At 35.7% G+C, this 19528-nt stretch overlaps 1 protein-coding gene across 1 annotated transcript in view; it reads right to left on the reverse strand.

Moving 5' to 3' along the window:
• LOC126975557 (immunoglobulin superfamily member 21-like) overlaps positions 1-19528 on the reverse strand; it is a 187650-nt gene that overhangs the window by 105418 nt on the left and 62704 nt on the right. Inside the window, exon 3 of the mRNA XM_050823487.1 lies at positions 1891-2038. Coding sequence (XP_050679444.1) covers positions 1891-2038 — 148 coding nt within the window. The remainder of the gene's footprint in view (positions 1-1890; positions 2039-19528) is intronic.

The raw sequence follows: 19528 nt of genomic DNA on the forward strand, positions 1-19528 counted from the left end.
GGCACAAAAAATTTGCTGTCAAACATATGGAACAGCCTGTCCAGTGGTATTTATGCAGGTCAGTGTCGAGACACGATACGAGTATAGATGACCTGACAGCCCGATAACACGTGACCAAAGATTTGTAATTGTGTGCATTAGCTAGTGGCTTGCTAGCATAATATTCAAATTACTAGGGAGCCAATTCCAAACGTGGCTGAATTTTTACGACTTGTGAATCAAAGTCGGTTAAATACAATAGATTCGCAGAAGACCGCGCGGTCATTCTCCAACAAAATCGATTGATAAAACCAAAGCCTCGTTATCCAAATTGTCCTTGGCTAGAGACGCGCTGTACAGAATCTGGTGGAGGCAGATCATCTGCTCCAGATGCAACCATAATGCTGACCAATATCCTGAGTCATGAGGGAAGGATCCAAAGAGTTTTGAACTAAATTGACATTGTTCTTCATAAATTATCTATTATGGATCAACAGTCAACAATCTAATGGTCTATTTTTTTCCATCTTCACCTATGGGGCTGAGACATGGAAAATAATGAAGGCCGACAGAGATCAGATTGATGCCTTTCAGATGTGGTGCTGGAGGAAAATGCTTCAAATCCCTTGGATAGCATTCCGCACCAACCAATCCATTCTTCACACTCTAGGTGTAAAAACCAGACTCTCATCCATCTGCTTCCGTAGAATCTAAGAGTTCTTTGGACCAGAAACCCAAAAATACGCCTAAAGGTCGCAGCCCTTTATGATAGTCTGACCAAATCTGCACATATCTGGATACCGGACTCCTTGATGCACTGCACATAGCCAAAGACAGACACAGATGGCGAACTATTGTCAAAAAGTTGAATACTCAGAGAAATCACGACCTTCAGCAATGAGTAACTTAGCTTCATTGCCAAAGTCAGTCAATCTATTTACTCCCTACTTATGGGTCATTCTTTATTAAATTATAACGTAATTAACTAACTTGACAAAATACTTAATCATAATATCAAAGTCAAAGTTAAAAAAATCTTTATTCACTGTAAAGCTTTATAAGTTACTAGCTGACCCGGCAAACGTTGTTTTTCCATATAAAGTATAATTCACGCGATAGTTTTGTAAGTAATAAAATATTGCCTATATTATAGCCTGTACATCATTTTGTTCTATTGTCAATAGTTTTTGCAGCGCACGCAAAAATAGGTTTTCGATTTTACACCTTGTGTTACAAAATAGCAATTTTATTACGGATCCTTAATTTTGAAAAAAAAACATAGCCTATAGCCTTCCTCGATAAATGGACTACCCAACACTGAAAGAATCATTCAAATCGGACCAGTAGTACCAGAGATTAGCGCGTTCAAACAAACAAACAAACACTGCAGCTTTATAATATTAGTATAGATATAAAAGATTTTTTATATTATATGGTCACTGTAAGATAATGTTACATTAGCTAATTACGTTATAACTTAAGACAGAAGGATCTCACAACTTTTTACGGTAGAAGAACTAAGTTGCGAGTCTTGGCTTTTTTTACAAGTTATGTTTTCATTTACTTATTTATTTACTTTATTGGAGACAAAAATATTAACAAAAGATTATATACACATTTAAATTATAACTAAAATAATTACAATAGTCCCTTTGGAACGTCTCACTGAGAACATAGATGTAAAAGATAAAAGCGACATCTGCTTAGGTGCAAGCGTGCACGTACAGTTTACAATAAAAGTAAATCGCAGCCAAGGTAAGTGAAACTTGGTAAAAGTAAGCTGTATTATTGCAAAACTAGAATAAAGAAACTAAAAATATTAAGATTTAAGTATACAAATAAATATATAAAAACAATAGAATTAGTTTGCGTGTTGTATTACATGCGGAAGTATAGATTGTTGGTGATCACCTGTAGAGTGGCTTGCCCCCTGCGTGCCGGAACCACAGCACCATGTAGACGCGGTCCTCGTGCAGGTCAGGCTCCACGTCACAGGGCAGCAGCGCACGGCGTCCGACCACGCCTTCCACCTCCGTCGTCGACACTGGAACAAAGTCCACTACACCTGAATTGATACATCCGCTCACATCAGGACCACATCACGACCCTACCACGCCCTACCTTCCTACAAACAAGTGCCTAGTGCTGTCATTAGCGTTTTATGATTACCAGTGAGAGGTTAGATTAAGCGTACCACAACGGCGCCTATTTCTGCCGTGAAGCAGTAATGTGTAAGCATTATTGTGTTTCGGTCTGAAGGGCACCGTAGCTAGTGTAATTACTGGGCAGTTGAGACTTAACATCTTATGTCTCAAGGTGACGAGTGCTATTGTATTGCCGCTCAGAATTTTTGTGTTTTCCAAGAATCCCGAGCGGCATGGCATTGTTATGGGCAGGGCGTATCAATTACCATCAACTGAACATCCTGCTCGTCTTGACCCTTATTTTCATAAAAAAAAACTACACAGCCACATTCTCTCTGGACCTCGCTGGAACGTGACGCCCACTCCCGTTCCCCTTTTACCCCCTCGCGCTCGTCCTGTTGCGTCAGTACGGCTTGCAGCTTATAACATTACATAAATAAATCTGAAAACAAAATTTTATGAATGATACGGGACTCCAACCCGCGACCTCCGCGTTCCGTGCGAGCGCTCTTTCCAACTGAGCCAACCGTTCGAGTGACGTATCGTTTATAAAATCTTGTATGCTTTGTTCAACTCTCAGGTTGTGGCTTCATCTACAGGATCTACTTTACAGATGATAACCTGTTCAACCCCAATATTTGCATATTAGGAAATAGACTTGACATGTCGCTCTTGCTAATCTTAACAATTTGTTATGTTTTTAAAGTGATAACCATTCTTAAAATTTAATTTTCTGTTTTATTTTTGTAATTAATCCCAGAAGTGAGGGTTGTCATTTTAAAAACATAACAAATTGTTTAGTTTATATGAATTTATGTATGTTTAAGTAAGTATATTGTATTAAAAATATCGTTGTCTTGTAACCCATAACACAGGCTATATATGCTTAACTTGGGGCAAGATAATTTGTGTAAAAAGTGTGTCAATATTATATTACATGTAGTGATATTTTCGTGCTATTACTGCTTTGTTTTTGGAGTTTTCACTGTTACGTTTTGACTTTTGTTGTTAATAGTTCTGTAGTTTCTGTTGTTCTGTGTCGCTGTAATTGTTCTGTCAGTAAAATAAATACTTACTTTATGTACTTAACCCAGATTCTTTCACGAATTTTTCATAATTCAATATCGTAATCAATCAATAATACAGGTAAAATAAATCGTGGTTTATAAATTAACTAGCTGCCCCGACAGACGTTGTTCTGTTATAAATAAAAAATAACTTGCGGAATTTCGTCAAATCCGTTCTTAACTGAGCTCTACTCGGCGAAAGGAATATTCCTACCAAATTTCAAGTCTCTACGCCTTATGGTTCCAGAGATATCGTATGAGTGACTATATACGTGGAAATCTCTTATATATACAGAGTGGGCCAAAAGAAGTAATCCGATGTTGTTTGGCTCTATTTTTTTTTTCTTAATGAAAAACTGGTTTTGTTTTTTGATTATGTTTATTTGAACCTTTAGAACTGTATTGGTCAAGTCGAGAAGATGATATCGGCCAAATGGGCACCGTCACAATTGAGATTGCCCTACGGGCTCGTTTTATGGCATTTTTCATCACTTCAGCGATAACTTTGGGCGACAGATTCTCGCACTCGTGTCGAATGTTGTCCTTGAGGGCTTCCAGAGTCTTAGGCTTGTTCACGTAAACACGGGACTGAAACGGTTAAATCGGGCGAACTTGCGGTAAAGTGCAAATCGCCAAAACGAGAGATTGGGCGACCCGGGAACGGAATATCAATTGTGGCTCGCGTAGTGTGTGCCGTTGCTCCGTCCTGTTGGAACCACATGTCCTGCAGGCCTAATTCGTCCAATTGCGGCAGATTTAATTCGGACAAAGGGCCCTATAGTGCGCAGCGTCCACTGTTGTCGTTTGGCCAGCGGCGTTCTCGAAAAATATGGCCCGATTACTTCTCCAGCGTGAACAGCGCACCATGCAGTCACTTTGAGCGGGTGTAATAACTCCTCGTGAATCACTCGTGGATTTTTGGTGCCTCAGAAGCGATAGTTTTGTTTGTTCACGTAGCCGCTGGGGTGGAAATGAGCCTCATCGCTCATTATGATTTTGGTCGAAAAATCGTCTACTCCTCTCCCCTCGAGATTGAGGGGTTCTTGGGCGCAGGTTACGCGCGTTTGGCGGTTGGCAGGCAGCAACTGATGCACGGACTGGACTTTGTACAGGAACATGCGCAGGTCTTTGACCAAAATTCGCCTCAGGGACGTCCGGCTGATGGCTAATTGCGTGGCACGGCATCTGGTTGATGTTTCCGGCGACAGCTCGACATCCTCGGCAACAGCGGCGATATTCTCGGCAGAACGGGCGCTCCGGGGCCGGCCTCTCTTGACATCGTCTCGTGTGGTCCCATACTCTTCAAGGTTGGTGGCCAAACGGCGCAATGTTTGCACAGTCGGTGTCAGATGGCCGAGGAATCGTTGACGGAATTCACGCTGCGCCAACAACACAGTCGAATCGTTACGCAAAAATAGACACAATTATTCCGCTTTCTTGAGGAGTGTATCGCTCCATGGCTTGTTCACTTGTATTCTGCATCTATGTAGTCCACAAATGTCAAAACAGATTTGACATTGGCTGCCATTTGCAAAAATGAGAGCATCTTCCAATAGGGTGATTACTTTTGGCCCACCTTGTATATAGACAGATAATAGTATTCTAGTGATGCTTCTTTTGCACACCGTAACAAAGCGAGTGACGTCATCGACGACAGTTCCAGAGATTATGTAAGGGTAGTATATATGTATTATAATTTAAATAAATAACATTTACACAGAGTGGCTATAAATTAAATGAAGTTGGCAGAGAGTGTGACGCGCGGTGGCAGCGGTCCCGCCGTTAAAATATACGTGCCGCGAAAAATAGTCTGATAATTATTGAGTTAATAATTTATGGCTCATATTATAGAAATGAGATAAATGCATGTTTCGGCCTTGCATCAATATACTTATTAAAGACAAACTAAAATTTAATAGCATTACTATTGCTAGGTAGTTATATATATTATGTTATGCCGTCGTCAAGAAGGTCGAGCACAAGAAGCAAATACAAAAATGATTCGGTATTCATCTTGGCTCGGGTGTTATCAGCGTGCGGTGCGAGTGCGGGTGCCGAGTGAGCGCCGAGCGGGCAGTCTTGGTAGAACTATTGAGCGAGGCGGGCGTGTCGCACGCGCATGCCCGGAACATCACGTTCTTATAACGAATTCTATTATAGCTTTTAAGTGATACGTTTAAACAAATTATATATAACATCAAACATAAGATTACAGAAATGAAAGGCATAATGCAACAATAGGCAAAAAGCGACGGCTCAGCTTCACCTGATATGGGATCTTGGATTATTGTTTTAATGCAACGCTGTTTTTTAACCATACCCTCCCTAAGGTTTTATCATATTATATAGTATTTATACTTTATTAATATAGTACTACATCTAGTCTGTACTCTCGTGTTTTCCAAATTTCTCTATGAGGCAGAGACATGGATATTGAAAGGAACTGACCGGCAGAGTATTAACGCTTTCGAAATGTGCTGTTAGCGCCGCCTGCTCAGGAATCCCTGTACAGCTCATCGCACAAATGCCTCAGTCTTAAAAGAGCTCAGCATTCAAAAAGATCAGCCGTTGTCTCAGGTCTACCTACAAAGAATCCTGAAATATTTCGAGCACATTGTTCGCAGAAGCAAAGATAGTTTCAAAAGAATGAGACAGAGGCCGAAGTCCCAGATGGTCGGATTAGATATCTGAACATCTGGATTTCCCTGTTAACGTAGCACTGCAGCAGGCCACCGACCGTAACCGATGGAGGCGTGCTGTTGACAGTCCACGGAGTCACGATTCTCAGTAGTGAGGTGAGCGACGAAGAAGAATATATAATAATGTATTACGATTATTATTATTATTGATTATCGCTTCATTGTGTGTCTTCTACCGCATTTATCACGGGGAGTGTTCCGAAGAGCTATTTTCCACCTTCGAACGACACGCCACAAATAAGTATATCATCTGCACCATCTGCATACGTGGCGGTTTTCCACAGTGCGGCTTTCAATGAGCTTTCTTTCACGTAGTACTACTGTGCTGTACTGTGGAATGTGTTTACTTGTGCGGAGTTTCCGCAACGATACGACATGGGTGTCTTCCAAAAAAGCGCGTTCACTTTCCTTAAAAGCCGGCAACGCTCCAACGATTGCTCTGGTTTTCGAAGAGAATGTGGGTGTCAGTGATTACTTAACACCAGGTGACTCGTACGCTCGTTTGTCGTCCTTTCCCATAGATAAAGCAGCACTACGATTTGTATTATGTAACGTACAAACAATTCATATAAATAAAAATGAATCTTAATTTGTGTCAAAAATTGATAAGCATCAGGATGCGAGCATCACACAATACCGAATATTGTTAAAACTTACACAATACAGCGACTAATGAACGAAGCAGGAACGCGGAATTGGCCACTGTGACTGCTTTTGAATTTTATAGCGGCGAGATTTCACTATCTGTTCCTATATATCTGTATTACGAACGAATAAATCATGAATGAACGAACGAATGACCGAAATGAATTGCGAATGAACGAACCATCGAGTTTTTGTCCGTTTTATTACCTTCGGCGGGATTACAGTTTATTTGTTACGGTTTAGTTGTTTTATGTTTTTGTTATTAAGTTTATTACATATTATATTGAATTGGCAATGTTTTGCAGACATTTTGTGAAATACAGAACTTAAAAACAGCTACATTTTGACCTGATCCGTACTGTATATTAACGTAGTTCATTGCCTAGTAAAACGTAAATTAGTAAATTTACTATTCACTTTTGTCTTGTAAACTTAACTTAAGTAACAGGTTAGAATTTAGCTAGAGTTTCAGTGGTTTAGAAATCCTGCACGGAATCACCTCATTGACAAATACATTTTCATTTCAACGAAGAACCACCTTGAGGCTTTTTTTACTCTGTTGAAGGTCCTGGTGATTGCCCATCTAATTGTAGGATTGCATTTATTTCTTTATTATTGCATTTAGTTTCAATATTTGATATGTAAAAGTTTCTTACTAGACAATAAGAGACTTTTGCATCGAAGCCATTTTGCATCAAGTGCGAAATAGTAGAGACCTAGTACTATTTTACACTTGATGAAATCAGGTAGACCTAGAGTTGTTTTTTGGTAGTGTAAAAGAGTACATTCGTTATCATCAGCAACATTTTAGATTTGAATTTTGGTAAGATTTTCAAATTTTGAATTGATGCATTTGTATTTTAAACGTTTATTATCCAGTAATATTTTGACTAACGAGACAGTGCCCTCCTTTTATTGAAGATGTTCATGAGTATTGAGCATACATACAGGTCACATACAAGTTAGTGATCATCGCAGCCCAAACTATCTTGTAACACAGAGTAATAAATAATAAAAGTATTGCCAACCTAAATTGAGTAATTTATAACCGAAAACGAACTGGTACATGTAAATCGTTCAAAAATTGTGGAGTGGGGTGTCGTGGTATTAGTGCAATCAGAATATTAGTTGGCACTAGCTCTCCACCAAATATTGTATTTTGTGGGAGGGCGGTCAGAGCAAGAACGTCCATGGAGCGGGTAACTTTTTTTTTTTGAGGAAAGCTGGTATATTGTGATGGAGATGAGGTAGGGGCTACGGTACTAGATGACGCTTGTATTCGATGCAAATGTGGTACTTATTTTATCGAGTCCGTTTATCCTGTCGTTGTAGGAAGGCAGAGTGACTTTACCATGACCCCTCACTGAGAGGTCTCGATTTCAAGGTGCAAAGATTTATAATACCATTAATGACATAAAGCCCGCTGAGTTTCTTGCGCTCGTTCTTCTCAGGTCTGGCATAGATTTCAAAATGGTTGTAGTTTTTGACTTTTAATAAGTGATCATGTTAGGATATGTATCCTATTTTGAATCAACATATTTGAATTTAAATATTTGTATTGTTTTCGAGTCAAGGGAGTTGTATTTATTTGTGCCGTATGCCGTACGACACGATATATCTCATACGATATTCAATTAATATTTATTAAGACTTAACCGTGGCTGAGACATGGACCACAAAAGGAACAAAAGATAACGATGGAGAGTATGTCTGTAACACAACCTGAGTAAATAAATAAACTTTGAGAATTAAATATAAACATGAAACCAGTCCGGGTACAAATGTGTGTGAATTTCATAACATAAACTCATCAAGGAAGCAGCAATTTGAAATTTCAATGTTAACTTTTAACATTTAAAAACAATTAATAAATTTTAACAAAAGACCAACCGACTTCAAAAACACTATTCCAAAAGAATAGATATAATATGCACTAAAAAGTATAAAAATAATTGCGAATTTTTATACAATCTAATTAATTAATCTAATTCTAGTTACGATGGTGTCATCGAAGACAGATTTGTAACTACATACATAGTTACCTATAGGTGAGATGTGCTTGAGTTGTGAGGAGGCGAGAGGCGAGAGCGGGTCGCGGCGGAAGGACACCGATTCCAAATTCCGTTGTTTTTTTGTTATTTTTTTTATTTTTTGATTTTTAGTGAATTTGAAGTACACTAACTAACAATTTGTCTAAATACGTGTAGAAATACTAAAGTTTTCATTGCAGCAATGAACGTAAGCGCTTTGCAATTTGTTTACAGACAGTTATAAATTCTGCCACAGATCGCACTCTTACTGTAAGTCGTTGAGGAGTCCCATTGATCATCATATTCGACTATGACAATTACTTGACCTTAACTATTTTATATATAATATATAAATAAGATTCGGCCGATTGTCGTTAATTTGCTCCTAAGAATTGAAGAGTTCCGTTACTTTGTCATGGATTCCGTAATCAGAACCTAACCAAACTCTCACCAAACTATCTTTGAAGTATATCCCTTCCAATAAAAAAAGAATTATCAAAATCGGTTCACCTAGTCGAATGTTTTGAGGTAACAAACATAAAAAAAAAAACAAACCGACGAATTGAGAACCTCCTCCTTTTTTGAAGTCGGTTGCCAAATGCAAAAAAGGAAGAGGTTATATAATCGTGCCTATTTCCTTTTGTTTCTTACTACAAAACTCCATGTTGAATTTTAGATCTGTTGGTAAAATCTGTGTGTCATTTTGAGGACTCAAATACTTAAATTCAAACATAATTTAAAACGTCGAGTGAGTTTGTATTCCAATATTATAAGTTTTCATGCCTTATGGGTTAGGATAAAAGCGCCTCATCCTACAAACGAAGATGATGTTATTTGAAAAAAAAAAGCGTTTAAATTGTTTTCAGTGACATATCATGCACCTTTATCTATAAATGATATATAAATATACATAAATGAATTGTTGTTCGTTAGTCTCGCTAAAACTCAAGAACGGCTGGAACTATTTGGCTAATTTTGGTCTTGAATTATTTGTGGAAGTCCAAAGAAGGTTTAAAAGGTGAATAAATATGAAAATGCTAGGAAATCAATGAAAACAACAATTTTGTTTTTCCTTTGATGTGTCCTCCCGTCGTTCATAAATCGAATTGAAAGAATAGTTTAAAATGAATAACTAATTAGAACAAAAAATAAACTTAATAGAATAGAATAGAAGTCGTAAAAATAAACTAAATTTTAGCCTTTATTTATTTAATATAAGGCAATTTTCGAATACCAATGAGAACTTTTAATTTTTCTTATCATTTCTGACACTTTACTGCTAAGTGCACGAGAACTTTTCTCACTTTAATTAATTACAATTAACGATGCTGAGGAGAAGACAACCTGAATTAGATCGTCACAGTCAATCAAATGTGTGAAGAGCTAACCGCAATGATAATCAGAGAGAGACAGATCAAGAAAATAGCTGTATTGCTATCTCAGAATTGCGTTGCGAAACAATGAAGTAGATAGGCTTAGATTGCAACGAATTCGTGCACATCAAACAGCCATAATATAGTCATTTGAGTTGACAAAACACCTGCCCGTGAACAAGGAGGTTTAATTCACCCACATTTGATGAAGTGGCTGTTGTCATTGTGGGAGCAAATTTACAAATCTAAAGCAATTATTCTTATCTCCAATATTTGTTTTGTATGGAGATATTTTCTATGAGAGAATTATTGAGGCACGGTCAAACAGTTCTGTTGTGGAATAATTTCATAACAACAGGGAGCATATCTTATGAAATAATTCTTGATGTTATGATATATTATTGACAAATTCATAAAAAAACATTATTTTATTTGTTGTATCCAAAACAACGTCTGTCGGGTCAGCTAGTAAATAATATTTATATACCTCAAGAAGATCAACAACAGTTAGTTATCCAGGTATAGTGATAAGATGCTTCGGTGACTATAACGTTTATAATTAATAAAAAAAAATATGTCTTGCATAATCCTTTAAAGTGGACTAGCTGAACTCTACTCGGTAAAAGAATATTCCTACCAAATTTCAAGTATTTAGCTCTAATGGTTCCAGAGATATCGATATGAGTGTAATATACGTGGAAATCTCTTATATATATATATATATAGATTGGAGTACCATCAATCAGGGTTTTGTTGAATTCGAAAGGTATGTATGAGTATGGTGCCGTTTTAACATACATCAAAATTTGGGCTTATTTGGATTGGCATAAGACACGCTCTTTCTACATATAAATAAATATTATAATGAAGAGCCCACGTTGTAATTAATGTTACCGCGATTATTTTTTTACTAGCTGCCCTGTCAAATTTATTGCCGTATAAATTACGTACCAACTTCACTTTCAGATCGCGGAAAATAATTATTTTGAACTTTGACCTTGACTATCCAAATGATTTGGGTTTTATTTAGTGTTAATTCCTCCAATAATTGTCTTTAAACAATTCGACACGTGCTTCGCCTCTACACGAGGCATCCTCAGGACGTGTTGACTCGCCAAAATCTGGCACGAGACTGAATCAAATGAGAAATCATAATTATGGATTTCCGCAAAGTAACGCCTACTTCAATAAATTTTCTTTGACATTGAGTAAAATTTTTTCATACACGATGGGGAACTTAGAATTTTTATTTATATTTTATTATTTTATATTTTGTACAATTATACTGATTTTTAACTTGTTGGGAATTTATGCACCTTCGAATGTCTAAATTGACCGGACTATATGTTATTGTTGAATAAAACTGATATGCTATTAGCAAATTGATATGTAAGTGACAAAGACATTAAGTAACATACGTAAAATATTAAAAACACCTGACCTGATCACTTCTTTCTTAACGTCGGTTGAAAAAATAATAATTTAGGTCACATTTAAGTATTAATAAATGTTTTAATTTTGGTACTTTGTCACAAACTATTAATGAGAATATCTGATACTGACTTTCGCTTTAGCAGCACCCGCAATTCTATGTATTTATTTTGATTAGAAACATATACGCCCTTACAAATAAACTTGGTATAAAGTTATAACTAAGCCTAAACAAAGAATATGCAAAAATTTTACAATATCGTTGAAAACACTGTCAATACAATGATAATTCTGAAGTTTTTCGAATGTCAAGCAGCCTTGCAAATAAACGCGGGATACGTAATACGTCCGAATTTACCAATCGTAAGCAAAATGTCTATTAATTAATTAATTAATTAATCGTAAGCATTTTGCATTTTCTTGGTTTATGATTAGTTATAACTATATGCCAAATTTATTTGTAAGGCCCATAATCTATAAAATAACTGAGACTGCAAGTTCAAGAAAGTTATCGAAAGTCGTTCCCACAAATGTTCTTCGTAAGGACGAAATATTTTGTGCAAAATTCTGTAAGGCCTTCAGCGAAATGTATATTATTATCTACATAGCAGTCATATTCTTTCCATCGAAGGGTATAATATCGTAAATTTTTTTTTTTTTTTTGGTTAATTTGTATGTATATGGTGCTTTATAGAGAGCGGCTATAAAAATGCAAGCAGAGTCGACTTAACATGTAATTCTTATGCATAACGTATTGCTTGCGAAACTTATGGTCTCATTTATCGACAATGGGTATTGCACCGATTGTATCAAGTTGAAATTTCGCAGAAATATTAGATGTTTATATCCAAAAAGTTGTCAGCTGTTGAGCACAAGACAATATATAGTTACTGCGTGTCGTTACGTTTTATGATCGAAGTTCGGATATCACCGCTGTTTTATTGATGTTATACTTATAAATGCATCGGCTCATTATATTCTAACAAATACAGTGATGAGTATTTTATTTAAATCAATAAAGCATTCATATTTAATTTTACCAGTTCAGGCTCTTTTCTACAAGGTGCCAGCTAGATTTTGGGTACCAAAACGGCGCATTTTTTTTGCCATGAAGCTGTGATGTGTAAGCTTTATTGTGTTTCGGTCTGAAAGGCGCCGTAGCTAGTGAAATTACTGGGCAAACTAGACTTAACATCTTATATCTCAAGGTGACGGACGCAATTGTAGTACCGCTCAGAATTTTTGGCTCCGAGGCACCAGACGATGTAATATAAAATAATGCAACAAACATACTCAAATGTCAAATAGTCAATGCCTTAAGTAACACGAGTAAGTCAAAAAAGTAAATGTAAATTAATACAAACCAAAAGTCATTGGGTACAGTAGCTGTATCATTCACACACACCGTAATTATAACATTACCCCCTGATTATCTTAACTTTCAACCACACGAATGCTTATCGAACTACAGACAGCAATCAAATGCAAGTCCAGCAATCACATTAAATGTGATCATTACTTCGTGGAATCAATTATCGGGTGCCCGAATCGATAAAACTTGGGGATCTTCAAGACTATCGAGATTTTGCGGGTATCCATGGGCGGTTTCCTCACCAGTTCCCATCACATAAGCCAAGCAAGTAAGGTGCCCATTTGCCCGCTCTTCCATAAAAAAGTAATAATATAATAACCACCCCTTTAACATAGTTTCCTTTACAAACGGAGGGAGGAGGTCGTGTGCACCGTCGCCTATATCACGCTCGTAAGTGAAACGTTATCGGGTATCAAGGTAAAGCGATATGAATCTAAATGTGAACGTTTATATTATACAACCTTCTTATTTGTGCCAGCCGGCGCCACGGAGCTACTACCACTGGAAGTGATTCTTAACTTTGTGCAAGCATCGTCCCGATAAAGACAGGCTTGCAAGGAACCCATAACGTAAAATTTATTCGCAATGTGAATTCTTGTGTCTTTGTAAAAAAATTGCTAAACTTAAAACGCAAACAAGTTAACTAAATATGAGGACATTGAGACATAAGATGTTAAGTCAAGTTTGCCCAGTAATGTCACTAGCTACGGCGCCCTTCAGACCGAAACAAAATAATTTAATTATATTATTAATTTTACAAATACATACACTTATCTAGGCCCAAAAAAAGTAAAGCTTCTTTATAGGAATCAGGTAATGACATATTTAATACAACATAGTTGACAGAAGATACTCACTTTAGCTGCTTATTTTTTACAAAAAAGAAAATAAAGAAAAACCAGACAGTCGAATGAATAACCGTGGGATGTTTTGAAGTCAGTTGAAAATATCTTCAATAAATAACATAGCAGAGACTATAAACTACAGGAACTACTTGGTCGTAATTTGTTGTATCTTCGATTATAAGTTTCATTTAACTTTCGAGAAAGTTAAATATACTTCTAAGAAAACTTCATAAACAACTCAAAATGGGCTGCACCTTAGTTTGTTTTTCAGCTGTATATTATTGGAATGTTATTTTTGTGATTATAATTGGTAAATAATAAAAATACATTCAAAATATGCAATTTATCTGTCTAATGTAAATAAATCAATGTGTATAATATGTTTGTTCACTAAAATGTACCATATATCTGATTATGATAAAATTTTAATAAAGTATCCTGGGGACCGGACGCTCACGACGTCTCCTGGTACAAAAGAATCTATATTTAAACTTTTTTAATTGTTCTTAATACGGCACTGCAACGCAATCCGGGATATAGCTAGTAATAGTATATTAATTAAGTAAAACTTAACTCACTGTTCACCATGTTAATGTGACACTAATAATCCAATTTCATATTTTATTGATTCAAAGAAACGATCACATAAAACCAATAGTAGTTTTCAAGAGCTTTATAACCTCTTGCTATTGTCATTGCCTTAGAGAGATTGCTTGATCTGAACCAATATAAAAACACGCTCTACACCCTTCAAACCATTACACAACAATACATGTATACAGACAACATAGATGTGCTATCTATATATATATCAGTACTAATGTCATGGAGTGAGGCGAGACTTCGTGGATCAAAGTATTTTACTTGCCAAAAAAATAATAGATACGACATAAGACAGTTATTTATTCCCAAATATATATAATCTACTAATTACCAATAGAAAAGTAAACAAATAAATTCATAGCCCATGGAGGTTCACACGGTTTGGTCCCATCCAGTATATATACATCATTGTTAGATAGATACCGGCACCTATTGGAGCGGAAACCTAGTAGCGATCGAGAGCATCCATTATATACAAAACTAGACCCTATTCCCAATACAACATACGTCATTATTGTTTACAAAACTTTAATATATTATATATTGATGGAATATAAACTCTAACTAGATAGTTATAAGGCCGAAATTATTTCTGCAATGAAATAGGCAAATCTTTGTAGTCCTGTATTTTCAAACAGCGCAAGTTTGTGATTGAGCCAATTTTAAAAGTACATACACAGTGTTTAGATTGCATTGGAGCGGTATTTAGGTAGAGATACTAAGGCTTTATTTTATTTTGATATTTTATTTGGGAACTTGAAACTGTTATAGTAACAATAGGCGAAGCAATTCTGTGAAATTGAAACGTGCTTTGATCTTGTTTTAATTTGTTTGTGAAAAAGCAGATGGATCTGATAAAATTAAAGCTGAAAAAATATACTAAAAAGAGTAAGGTAGTGGTAAAAAAATATATGAACATAAGGGATATTAGAAATTAATATAGATATAACTGATTATAAGAAGCTGAATTTGAGCTCTAAAGGTTGATGCATCCAAAATATGAAAATTTATATTTAAACCTTCAGTTTATATATTATGATAAGTATAATATTTATATCAAAACAAATCTTATAACTATATTTACAATACTACGACTACATTAAATTAAAACTATCATTACGAGGAAGCGTACAAAGAATACTGGCAGAATTACCGCGTTGGATAGCAAGGCTGATCCGTTGACCGAAATAGCTGCCAGCGCTTGGGTTTCCAGTAGTCTTATTGGGGCGCGAAGATAGTATTTTGAACATTCTCCGCGCCTCTGGGCCCCACGGGCCAAGTGTCTCGACACCAAACGGCACAAAGTTGTATGACTCACTGCGACCAACATATTTTCGACGCTTGTTGTCTTCGGCAGTCGAAGCAGCAGCCCCAGTACCAACTGACGTAACTTGGACATGAGAAGGAGCCAGAGTGTCGACGCAAGTAGCGTCCCACACCAGCGGCCTTCCCCGTGCCCAAGCTACCAGCGTCCTCCATCAGGACGCTTGCCATCGCGGCGGGTAATACCATTTGGCTCTAAAACAGCTGGTATATTAAGAGCGGCAAATACCCTGCTCAGTTTATTATTTATTACATTTTATGAAATATTTGATATTTGAAACGCTTCTAACTTTAAACACGATCCATATTATATGCAGCACCATACAAACTAATTTGTTATGTATACTACAGCCATTGTAAAATACTCTGCTTGATTGAAAAGAGTGGCCGTTGAGTTTCTTGTATGTTCTTCTGTCGAGCTATACTTTTTCCGAACATATAGTACATTCCGCAAATCAAATTACTTAAATAGTTTTTATGACGATTCAAAAGTGCTTAGTTTAAGCCTAATTGAATAAAGTTTATTTGACTTTGACCTTGAATAACTATTACTATGAGAACTACAAAGCTCTTTCTTACTATGAGGAGTAGAGTAGGGCTCTGATATTCAAATGTCTTACTTAACTTTTATACAACTTGTTGTAAAGAGTGGGATACTTATTGAAATATTCAAAAATTTTCAAAAAATAAATATTGTTTATAGTGCGATATTGGAATTTTGTCATAGAAATCGGTCAAAACAGCTTACCATGTGTCTTTGCAACAGTTTTCCCTATGATAAATGTGAAAGAAGACACATTGAAGTGATGTCTCTACAAATTCCAAAGCGATTGAGTCTTCCCACATCTCTAATCGTTCATCCTTATATTGGTTGTTATTGAAACATTATAACAATAAATACTAAATCCAAGACACTATAGAAAATATAAATATCGTCTAATGTCCAAGATCTTCCTTGTTATTATAAATTAAAAATAAAATTTGAAAACAAAATTTTATGAAAGATGCGGGACATGACCTTCCGTTTTCCGTTATAGTGCTCTGCCAACTGAGCTCGTCGTGGGTTCGAGTCCCGCATCGTTCATAAAATTTTGTTTTCAAATTTTATTTGAGTATTAATCCTTGAGGTGATCACTTTAAAAACATAAAAAAATGTTTAGATTTACACGAGCGCCATCTCAAGGCAAATTCCTAATATGCAAAAATTTGGGTTGAGCAGGTTATTTATCAACTGTAAAGTAGATTCTGTAGATGAAGCCACAACCTGAGAGTTGAACAAAGTGTACAAGATTTTATGACGATACGTCACTCGAATGATTAGCTCAGTTGGCAGAGCACTGTCACGGAACGCCAGAGGTCGTTGGTTTGAGTCCCGCATCGTTCATAAAATCTTGGTTTCAAATTTTATTTGTGTATTAATCATAGAAGTGAGGGTATCACTTTAAAAACATAACAAATTATTATAAGCTTGATAAATACAACATTTACTCGGTCTTTGTATTATGAGATGTAAACAGTTAATATATAATCATTGTATTATAGACAAAACAGTAAAATTCAATTGATCGAATAAATGCGATTAACAGAAGCGGGCTACGAGCTACGTGCTACGCGCTACGAGCTACGGATGGAGGTGCACGCAATCGTTTTACGAGCAATAAACGTTATTGCTGCTGGCGGCTGCTGTCTCCGTCACGTGACTTGCAGAGCTGAAGCCGAGGTCAAGGCTGAACAGACGACTATTAAGATGGGTATAAATAATTCTGATTATTTATAAATAATGACTTCGTAAGTCTCTTTAACACGGCAGAAAAATAGGTAATTTAGTTATTATCTAGAAGGGCCTTCCATACATTACGTCCCATATATATATATATATATATATATATTTTATATAACTTTTATGGATTTTTAACCCCCCTCCTCATAGGTGGTCACAATTTTAGAACTCCTCCCACCTATGGCGTCACATTCGATTTTATTTTAATAAACCTCTTATTCAAAATTTTGAATACATCGGAAAGCAATCTGAAATGAAATTTGTTTATTTCGTGGAATAGAGTACACATTCATACAATTACAGTAGTACTTCCTATTTGACCAATTAAATTAGCATGCAAAAAATTACTTAAAACTAAAAAAGTCCTTAACACTATAATTTTTTTTTTGGCATTTTAGCTATTTAAACACAAATCCTGGAAGTCGTCTCTGGGATAAAATTTTGTAATGATTATTGTATAATTTTAATATTTTGTCCCTTATTTAAACAATCTCACATTTGGTGAGCTCCCCTCCCCCTTAAAGTGTGACGTTATTTATACATGGCCACTTACCCACTAGCCTGCTGGAATATAAGCATTAAGAACCTTCAAATTAATGATTAACAACCTTTCATACTTTTTGGGAGCGTATCATTGTATAAATCATAAGTTATAATCAGTTAATCAAATAATCTCAATTAGGTCACAAATTACACGTCTTGACAAATTTCAAAAGTCTTCTGTTACGGAAAAGGTTGAGATATCTTATATAATTAAAAGGATTCTAACTGGCCATTGAGTTTCTTGTATGTTCTTCTCACGAGCTCAACTTTTTCCAAACGTACGGTAGATTCAGTTATTTAAAATAAAGTGACGATGTAAAAGCGCTTAGTTTAAGCCTTATTTAATAAACGTCCACACTTTTGGGTCTTTTTGTTGCATTTGTAGTGCAGACACAAAGGCCAAAACGAATTAGGCACCACGTGGACAGATTGACGTATTAGTATTAAGTGTCAATGTGTCAAGAGTTCCGCCACCTCCACAGTTCCGCCATCACCACGATCCACGTAATTGGATCTAAATATCAAATTAATAAAAGATATATCTTGAGTACCCGTCAAAATTATATGACAATGTTATATTTCCACGATGATAAAATTTTAAAAACATATAATTGAATAAAGTTTGAGTTTGACTTTGTAGAATCAGTTACTTACTAACCATATTGTCTTGCTAACGTTTAGATGGCATTAAAACAAACTTAGCCTTTTATCATAATGCAGATCTGTAATTTATAGTTTTGAAAGGAGATGAATGAGCATTAATGAATTATGAAATAAAAAAACACAATCAAAAGATATTTTAAGATATATATTTCTCATTTCACATGGTAAGTTCCACGAATAAGTGAACTCTACCCTAACTAAGCAATCAAGAACAGACAGTTGCATTAAAACTGCTTACTATCAACTTATGAACGAGAACGGGTGGTATTCTGGCGGAGTAAGAGGTGGTTTCATCGATGCCATCTTGCTTAGCACAGCTCGGAATTAAATTAGTTAGCGACTATAACAAAGACAACAAGTACGTGAGTCTATAAGAATCTAAAAGATTGTTTTCAGAGAGTCTATTTGCCAACTAAATGATAAGTTTATCACACAGTACACAGGGGCAATGAACTTGTTGATAGAACATAAAAGTAATAAGTAAGTCTTTTGTGTATATGCTTTTACAAAAAGATCGCAAAAAAGTGTAAAATACAAATGTATTACGTAATTCAAAAAAAATGTTGAAAACGTTTGAGTAGTAAAGGTTACTATAACATTAATTACTTTAATAATGATACCACACATTGGGAATGGAGCGACCGATTTTACTGTAGTGTATTGTAATAAAATGTATTGTAATGAAAAGAAAAACAGAAGTCCGCTGATTTTCTTGCGCCCGTTCTTCTCAGGTCTGAGGTATACTTTTTCGAATGGATGGTAGTTTTTGACTTACATTAAGTGATATCATATCCTATTTTGAATAAAAATATTTGAATAGCTGCGGTACCAAAAAAATGGCTTCCCCAAAAAATTAATCTCCAAATGGCGGCTCTTATATTGCTATATCAAAAAAAATACGAAGCACCATATTATTTAAATATTTAATGAAAAATTGCTGTTGTTCATTTTAGAAACACAAGTTTCGCTATTCATATTTTTATTCGCTTGATAAAACTATACGTATATACCAACACCAAAAACCATATTGA

The sequence above is a fragment of the Leptidea sinapis genome, chromosome 36 (assembly GCF_905404315.1).
Source record: "Leptidea sinapis chromosome 36, ilLepSina1.1, whole genome shotgun sequence".
Taxonomy (NCBI): domain Eukaryota; kingdom Metazoa; phylum Arthropoda; class Insecta; order Lepidoptera; family Pieridae; genus Leptidea; species Leptidea sinapis.